Below are 9,824 nucleotides of genomic sequence, written 5' to 3'. Positions count from 1 at the left end.
CACTGAACAACATATACTCTCAAGTTTCTCAAGTTTGAGAGGTTTACATATGTTCTTCTTTTGTACCAATAGAAAACATCTTCCTTTGAGAAGTTTGCAAAACATTCCCACCTCGTCTTATGTTATAGTCCTATAATACTTCTTCCTTAACACAATCATAAGAAGAAAGCATTCCCACAATATTTTCACAAAAATTTACTTTTCCAATGACCTCTGCACCAAATCACATACTACATAATCATCTAAAAAAAGAATGAGGGGACAGCTGGTTACGGGTGGTTCTCACCTGTAGTCCTAGCATCCTGATGGTGCTAGCAGGGCCAGGAAAGCTCAGTGAGACTCTAACCTCCAACTAGCCATTGAAAGCTACAAATGGAGCCGTGGTTCCAGTGGTAAAATACTAGCCTTAGGCAAAAAGTTCAGGGACAGCACCCAGGCCCTGAACTCAAGCCCCAGGACTGAAAAGTTCATGGGCTGGGAAGGTGGCTGAGTTATCGAGTGCTTGCGTTATACTCATGAGGCCCTGGGTTCAATTCCTCAGCACCACATAAGCAAAAAAGCTGGAAGTGGCACTGTGGCTCAAGTGGTAGAGTGCTAGTCTTGAGCTGAAGAGCTGAGGGACAGAGCCCAGGCCCAGAGTTCAGACCCCATGAACAGCAAAAAAAAAAAAAAAAAAAAAAGGAGAGTTCAATACATTGGAGCCAAAGTAATTAAAGCAACTAGATACAAACATAACAATAAGCAAAAACTAAAAAGTATAAACCATCAAAGAAAATTAAAAGACATTAAACATAGAAAGACTGCTCTTGATGGTGGAGCAAAACATTATTACTGTGAAAATGACTATACTACTAAGGTTATCTACTGATTTAATATGATCGCAATCAATGCCACAAACATATTCTTCAACCAAGGTTATCTACTGATTTAATATGATCCCAATATTACCACAAACATATTCTTCACAGAAACAGAGAAAAATATCAAAAAAACACCCTATGTAGACACAAAAGATTTAAAATAGCTAAGCAATCTTGATGAAAAGAGAAAGAGAAATGCTAGAAGTATTTTAATAACTGACTTCAAAATAGAATACAGTCCTAGTGACAAAATAATTTAACATAATATAATGTTGACACAAAATCACAAGCATAAACAATGGATTTGAAAAAAGAATAGCCCTCACTGCCACTTATTGCCTTTTCACAAGAATGCCAAAAGCCTATGGTGCTGGGAAAACCCAAAATCCACTTGAAGAAGATTCAGACAAGGAATCTTTACAAAATCAGTTAAGACTTCATCAAATAACTACATATAAGACCTGTAAGTTCCAGTCTACTACAGGGAAACTGAAGGAAAATGCCTCAAGACCTAAGTAGAGGCAGGACTTTGTTACTAGAACTCCAGTAGCTCAGGAGTCAAGAACAAGGATTGATAAGCCCAATTATCAAGAAGGAAAGGTTCATTGAAGCATAAATGTGATCACAGCACATTAGTATATAAGATTCTACTTCATAAGTGCCTTAATAAAACTCATTATCTTACACCATCAATATATGCTAACAATAGTTACAAGGGAGAGGATGACTAAAGATTCTACTTCATAAGTGCCTTAATAAAACTCATTATCTTACACCATCAATATATGCTAACAATAGTTACAAGGGAGAGGATGACTATGAGATAGTTTGTTGAAAACAAAAGTGAAGAATAACCTGAGAATACCCAAGACTTTTTTTGGCTTTTCTTTGGGGTCCAAAAATTTCAGGATTGTGTCGATTTGGTTTAAAGGAAAAGACTGTTTTCAAGTCAAAAAAGAAGTAAAAGAAGGAAGGAGAGAGGAAGAAGAAAAGAAAGAGGAAGAAGAAAGAAAATGAAGGAAGAGGAAGGGCAAGAAGAGAAAAGTGATTGCATTAGAAGTTGTGCCTAGGGGATAGGAAGGTGGCTCGTGGTAGAGCGCTTGCCTTGCCTGCTTGAGGTCCTGGGTTTGATTCCTCGGCACCACATAAGCAAAAAAGAAAAACCGGAAGTGGCACTGTGGCTCAAGTGGTAGAGCATTAGCCTTGAGCTGAAGAGTTGAGGGACAGTGCCCAGACCCAGAGTTCAGGCCCCAACCAGACCCAAAAAAAAAAAAAAGTTGTGCCTAGTTCTTCAATGCTACAGAAGCTGAAATAAATGAGATCATAAAATCTCCATCCAAGGTGTTTTTCTCAAACTTTGGGCATATTGTTCATGGCTTTGTGCTGAGTGTCATTTTCTCAATAGTGTCTAACTCCTTTTGTGCAGTATAGAAAAAATAATAGGCCCCTAGGATAACCAGGAAAATATGCCATCTAAATTATCACATTGAAAACATTGATGTGACATGTAAATTATCCAAACTTTGGTAGCTTAGAATTCTCCCACAAAATCCCTCAGTTGTCAATAAGAAGATCATTTTCACAATCACCCAGGGTAATTAGCTACAAAAGCTTGAATTATGGTATTTCCATTCTCTAGAACACCCATTTTGTCTATATGAGACACCTTTAAACTACACTTAAAATCACACTTGTTCCTAAGCCAGGTTGAACAATGTTCATAAACATGAAGAAGTTTTCAAAAGTATGCAACTTACATCCTAAACTAGAACCAAAGTACTGCATTAACCTCATATCAACTGCAGATCTTGAACTAATCACTAATAACATTTATGTGTGCGAATTGGGAAACGTGACAGACACTGATTATTGTCTTAGTGATTATTTCAGTACAAATAATTAGTAATCCTCCAAAGAGGATTGTGGGGCCAAAGGATGACCAAATCCCTCACTCTATAAAGTATAATTAAGCATTTCTCCAGAGTCAGGGAATAAAGATCAATGTACACAGGACACAAGCAGAACCATGGAACAAGATGAAGATGTATTTGGGAGACACAACTCGAGTTTAGTTAGTGGGTTTTGAAAGGAGATCTTGGGTTTGTGTGTGCATTAAGGAAACAATGTTTGGCAAAAATGATTAAGGAACAGAATTCAACAAAGTCAATTTCATTTACTTACATATCTTATACTTAAATACATTGTTTCCTGAATTAGTTATATAGAGATTTTGCATTTTTTAATTTGGCTTACTATTAGACAGACAGATATATACATACATACATACACACATACATAGAAAGATAGATAGATAGATAGATGACTTTCTTAGACCTTGGTAAGAAAACAGAAAAGTGTACAAATTAAAGCCTAGATTTCTCCGAGTTCGCTAGCTGAAACAGCACATTTTGTGTGGGAACCCTGACTGACAGGGAGAACTACAGGAGCAAAAATGTACAAGTTGAAGAATTATCTAAGGAGATACTGTTTCCAGTGCCTACATTGAATCTCATGGACTTAATGCATTTAGCCAAAGGAGAAGAAACCAAAAAACAGCATTTAGTCTAACAACAGGAAATTCCATGATCAACTCCACCCAGGTCAGTTAAAACTGCATCTTTTTCAAAACTTTGCAAACATATTTAAGCAATATACTTTTTCTGAGACAATTTTAGAGTCACAGATATAGCTTCAATCTGAGTAACCTTACTATGAAAATGAATTTGGACATGCTAACATGTAAATATCCACAAAAAACATTATCTAAATTTTCCAAATCAGATGCTGCTAAAATGATTGGTATCTTTTTACATATATTTCAGTAAAACTTACTTATGTCTTATTACACATACTGATTCTATACATTTCAATTTGTAGTAGCCTTCAAGGGGGGGTGCCTTTTTGTGATTTCCATGTTGTCATTCTGATGATAGAATTTGAGAATTCAATCCATTAAGAATGACCAGCTGCCATTTCTTGGAGCTCATTTTGAAAAGCATTATTTTATGTGATCATTTGCACATACCTATTGAGCCCTTTTGATCCTTTCCTAAGAATATCCTCTTCTATTCTCACTGTGTGAATGCTTAGATTGCTGTTTAAGTAATCATGTCCAGGTGTAATTATTTGTCTTTAACTATCCATTGGGTTTACTTGTAGATTTATAGGCACATTGTAATTATTACAAGTGAGGGAAACCATACAGCCCACTCATTCTTTCTTCATCTTTCCATTTTTCTTTGGTTAATTCCCTTCTCTTGTTGTTTTTTATTTCTGTACCTTTTGTCTTGTAGGTGTTTAGCTTATTTGAGGAGCAGAAAGGGGAAGCACAGAAATAGTAGGGAAAAAGGTGAACCAACTCAGCAGTGAAACTCACTAGACACTCTGTGGAAAATGAACTATACAACTTAGGTGGAGGGAAGTTGGGAAGGGAAAACCGGGAGAAAATAAGTAAGGGATTACAGTGTTCAAAAGCAAATGTACTCATTACCTGACTTGTGTAGCTGTAACCTCTCTGTATATCACCTCTACAACATTTTTTGTATAGGGAAATTTTTTTTAATTACTAGAACAAATTATACCAACCTCAAATACAGTGAAAGCAGGGGTTATACCATGAGGGAGGGACATACAAAGTGTCAAAGGAATAATGTTATAAATGTGTTAGAAACAATCACCTGAAAGAAAAAAAACATTTGAATACATATCTTAAGGTTGTGGATCCACTGCAACAATGAGATTACAAGTCCTTATGTGGAAAAACAAACTTTACAACTTTGGGGGGGAGGAGAATTGGGTGGGGAGGAGGATGGGAAAGGATGGAAAGGGGAAACAAAGAATTAGGATAAAATGCCTGATAAGAAATGTAGTGGCTGGGAAGGTGGCTCAGTGGTAGAGCGCTTGCCTTACATGCCTGAGGCCCTGGATTCGATTCCTCAGCACCACATAAACAGAAAAAACAAAGCCGGAGTGGCACTGTGGCTCAAGTGGTAGAGTGCTAGCCTTGAGCTGAAGAGCTGAGGGACAGCGCCCAGGCCCAGAGTTCAGGCCCCAAGAGCGGACCAAAAAAAATAAAGAAAAGAAAGAAAGAAATGTATTCATTATCTTGCCCACATAATTGTAACCCCTCTGTACAGTATTTTCACAATAAATTTTAAGCATGATAGCAACAGCTATCATGTTTAAAATACAAAATAGAAAGAAAACAACTCAGACAATATAATATCCTGGAAATCAAAGGTCTTCTTCCAGACTTCTTAACTTCTACCCTGAAATTATCTTTGGTAAATTATATGCCATGTGTTTTGACTTTAGATTTAGAGGTTTGGGGAAAGAAGCAGAAAACAGAGAGAGAGAATAAAAATGATTATGGGCCTGGCTTATTTCACTTAATATAATTTTTTTCCAGGAGAGAGAAGGCTGAGGAGGTGGTAAGGGAAGGCATGGAATGGGAAAAACCAAGAAAGTGGGGAACAATGCTCATGTACTCATTATCTTACTCTTGTAACTGTAACCCCTTTGTACAGTATTTTTACAATAAAAATATATATTAGAAATGATTATGGGCCTGGGAAGCTGGCTCTGTGGTAGAGTGCTTGCCTTGCATGCATGAAGGCCCTGGCTTCAATTCCTCAGCACCACATAAGCAGAAAAAGCTGGAAGTGGCACTGTGGTTCAAGTGGTAGAATGCTAGCCTTGAGCTGAAGAGCTAAGGGACGGCGTCCAGGCTGAGTTCAGGCCCAAAAACAGATGACAAAAACCAAAAAAGATTATGCCCTTTATACCCACCTCGGGATCATTAAAAAATTACATGTTTTGTACAGGCAATATTTGGACCAGTTCACAGAGAAAACTAATAATGCCTTTTAAATTACTGAATTATGCCAAAGGGAAAAGTCATTTTATCTTAGCCTTCTCCTAATATCCATATCTTGTCATTAGGATATATAGGATAGACTAATGTTTCATTTAATTCTATTAGTAAAATGTGAATAGAAGTATTTGTCTAAGCCATAGCATAATTCTATAGCTATTCATAGTTAAATTGCAAGGAAATTTATCTATGAAAAATTCACAGGAATTCCGTAGTACTCGCATGTCCATATCCAAGGGAGGAAAGAAAGAAACATGACATAAGGTAACACAGAGACAGACATAACATCTATACTCGGTTAACTTTAATAACTCTAGGTCATATCATTCACAAAGAAAGAAACTGCATCAGCAGCCATATTTCTAGGGTGTATGTTTTCTTTTTTCTGACCCATACTTTTATTTTATTTTTTATATTGAAAATACTGTACAGAGGGGTTACAATTACATGGGCAAGATAACAAGTACATTACTTATCAAGCATTGTGGCTTCCTCCTTTGTTTCCCCTTCCAATCCCTTCCCATCCTCCCCCCGCCCCCCACACCGAATTCTCCTTCCCCCTCTGCATCCCCCACCAAAGTTGTAAAGTTTGTTTTTCCACATAATGAGTTCTTCAAAAGACTCCACATAGAGCTCCCCTATGACTCAGCAATCCCACTCTTGGGCATTTACACAAATGATCACAAACAACACCACACTATAGCTACCAGCAGGACTATGTTTATTGCAGTAATATTTACCATAACTAAGATATGGAACCAACCCAGATGCCCCTCAATAGATGAATGGATCAAAAAAATGTGGTATATATATACAATGGAATTCTATGCCTCCATCAGAAAGAATGACATTGCCCCATTTTTTAGGAAATGGAAAGACTTGAAAAAAATTATATTAAGTGAAGTAAGCCAGGCCCAAAGAAACATAGGTCCCATGGTTTCCCTTATTTGCAATAACTAGTATAAGTCTGAGTCAAGCAGAAAAGGTCAAATAAGTTGATATTATGGAAATGAACCCTAAGATCTGTATCCAAATGTTTTTTTTCTCTTTCATGGGATTGTTTTTAACATATTTATAAGATGAATTCTTTGTTGCTTTGTATGTTCCCCTCCCCCATGGTATAACCCTGGCTTTCACTATATTTGATGTTGGTATAATTTGTGGAGGGGAAGGGGAAAAACAAATCCTTTAAATAGGGATACAGGTGGACAGATAGGGTGCATGTTTTCATATGACACAGAGGAAGAATAAGTCACAGAGCACAGAACTATTTTAGATTTAGTGAGACTTTTAAAAATAAATGACTTGGATTGAAATTTGTGTTTTACATAACTAAAATTGGACATAGAGAATAGATGATTTAGTATTAAAATATTTAATGTGAATGATACTGAATACCAGTCCACAAAAAGGATATTATAACATTATGGAGATTTGTTTTGAGCAAGCAGGAAAGCTTGGAAGTGAGCCTCAGTCAATATTTATGAGAGAAACTAAACTTTACTGTGCAAATATTAAGATAGTATCCGTACTCCAGTAAAATAAACTAGGAGTAAATTAATATCCTGGTAGTCTACTTTAACATTAGCTGAACAATGGAAGAGGTAAGTAAATATGTAATTCCATCAATTTCAGAGAGAAGAAAAAAAAGGTGACAAACAATTCTTATATTTAATTCAACATCACATCACTAAGAAGTACTATTTGTTTTTAGATGACCATACACACAACACCCATGATAAGTTAATACAAACCATGAACAATGTGACAGAATTCATCCTGCTGGGCCTCACCCAAGATCCTGAACTCCAAAACCTCTTGTTTGCTGTGTGTTTAATCATCTATTTGGTCACACTGGCAGGTAACACATTCATCTCCATCACCATCTTCATCAGCCCAGCCCTGGGGTGCCCCATGTACTTTTTCCTGTCCTACTTGTCTCTTATAGATGCTCTATACTCGACTTCCATTGCTCCCAAAATGATCCTGGACTTGGTATCTCAGAAGAACAGCATATCCTTCAATGGCTGCATGACACAGCTCTTTGCTGAACACTTCTTTGCTGCAGCAGAGATCATCTTGCTCATTGCCATGGCCTTTGACCGCTATGTGGCCATCTGCAAGCCCCTGCACTACACCACCATCATGAGCCGGCCTGTGTGCTCTTTCCTGGTGGGGGCAGCTGGAGTATTGGGGTTTATTCATGGAGGGATACAGGTTATGTTTATTGCTCAGTTGCCCTTCTGTGGCCCCAATGTCATTGACCACTTCATGTGTGATTTAATACCACTGCTGAAGTTGGCCTGCACTGATACTCACGCTTTGGGGCCTCTGATTGCTGCCAACAGTGGCTCACTCTGTTTGCTCATTTTTTTTATGCTGCTTGCTTCCTATGTGAACATCCTGTACTCCCTGAGGAATCACAGTTCTGAGGGGCGTCGCAAAGCCCTGTCCACCTGTGCCTCCCACATCACTGTGGTCATCTTATTCTTTGTACCTTGTTCCTACCTGTACCTCAGGCCCATGGTCTCCTTCCCTGCTGACAAACCTGTGACTGTGTTTTGCACTCTAGTCACACCTATGTTGAACCCTTTAATCTATACCCTCAGAAATGAGGAAGTGAAAAAGGCTATGAAGAAGCTCTGGAGTCAAATAATAAAAGCTGATCATATTTAAATCTCATGATTTCTGTATTTAGAAATGTAATGATGTCTTATAGAAACTCAATCTCCCAAATATTGATTAAAATTAAAATAAGGATCTTCTCTGCCTCATTTTTTTGTCAGTAATAGGGCTTGAACTCTGAGCCTGGGATGCTGTCCCTCAGCTCTTCAGCTCAAGGTGAGCACTCTACCACTTGAGCCACAGTGCCTCTTCCGTTTTTCTGGTGGTATATTGGAGATAAAAGCCTCACGGAGTTTCCTGCCGGGGCTGGCTTTGATCAACAATCCTCAGATCTTCACCTCTTAAGTAGCTAGGATTACAGGCATGAAGACACCAGGGCCAGGCCCAATTTTTTTGTACTTTTTTTATTGTAAAAATGTTGTACAGAGGGATTACAGTTACATAAGCAAGGTAATGATTACATTTCCTATTGAGCATTGTTACCTCCTCCTTTGTTTTTCTCGCACCATGTCTTCCTTCCCCGCCTCCCCAACTCCTCCTTTAGCCCACTAAGGTACTGGTCCAAACTTTTATTTGAAATAAAATTATAATTATTTACAGACTACACACTAAGATATGTGTTTAATCTATCTCCTTTAACATCCATAATTTCTGTATCAGATATCTTTAATCTCCTCTATTCTGTTATTCAATGCAACGTATTTTTTTCATTCATTGTTCTCCTGTACAACATTAGTACTTTTTTCCTATGGAAATGCATTTTGATGCCCAATATCACAATATACCTCTATTCATCTTCTTATATTCTTCTTAACTTGCTCAAACCAAAATTGAATTTTCAACTTTTATGAGATCAAATTATTATTTTTGGTTTTTTCAATGAGTAAGAAAATTCAGCATTTGTCTTTCTTTGCTTGACTTACTTCCTTTAGATAGTGTCTTCTACTTCTAGTCAGGTTGCCACAAAGCATTGGATTCAAATCGTTGTATAGCTAAATATTGCACAGTGAAAACATACCAAATTTTCTTGACCCACTTGTGTATTGATGGACACAATTTTTATTGAGAGCACATGTAAGGATGTACTAGAAAAGTCATTAAGACACAAATATTGCAGAAGTTCAAATGCTATTTCAGAGGTCCATGCAGGGTTTACTTTTTTTCAAATTATAAGAAGGAGAAATATGGGCCAAATCCAGTTTATATTCATGTTCTTAACAAAGCATTCATTAAATGTAATTTTTAATATTTTTATAAGGAAAGCCTCCAAGAGAGGAATGAACAATTGTTGTCTTAACTGCAGATGTGAAACCAATCAACAAAATTCTGGACTTTTCAACATCACCACAGCAGACAAAATTGAGTTTTTGTTTTTTAAAGAGAAAAAGCCACTACATATGGATGGACTGTAGAACGGTCTGGGATATCTTCAACAAGTGCACTGAACAACATATACTCTCAAGTTT

General features: G+C 37.2%; 1 protein-coding gene across 1 annotated transcript; it reads left to right on the top strand.

The window, feature by feature from the left end:
• The first annotated feature begins 7,488 nt into the window (after positions 1-7,488).
• On the top strand, positions 7,489-8,409 carry LOC106001174 (olfactory receptor 4C45-like). The gene has a single exon (XM_013036305.1). The coding sequence runs from the start codon at positions 7,489-7,491 to the stop codon at positions 8,407-8,409; it is 921 nt and encodes a 306-aa protein (XP_012891759.1).
• The last annotated feature ends 1,415 nt before the right edge of the window (positions 8,410-9,824 follow it).

Source organism: Dipodomys ordii, unplaced genomic scaffold (genome assembly GCF_000151885.1).
Source record: "Dipodomys ordii isolate 6190 unplaced genomic scaffold, Dord_2.0 Scaffold270, whole genome shotgun sequence".
Classification (NCBI taxonomy): Eukaryota; Metazoa; Chordata; class Mammalia; order Rodentia; family Heteromyidae; genus Dipodomys; species Dipodomys ordii.
Note: the sequence above shows the minus strand (reverse complement) of the source record. Positions and strands in the feature narration are given on the sequence as shown.

Bases quoted from the DNA above. Each gene is read 5' to 3' on its own strand.
- LOC106001174 (XM_013036305.1), top strand. From the start codon at position 7,489: ATGAACAATGTGACAGAATTCATCCTGCTGGGCCTCACCCAAGATCCT.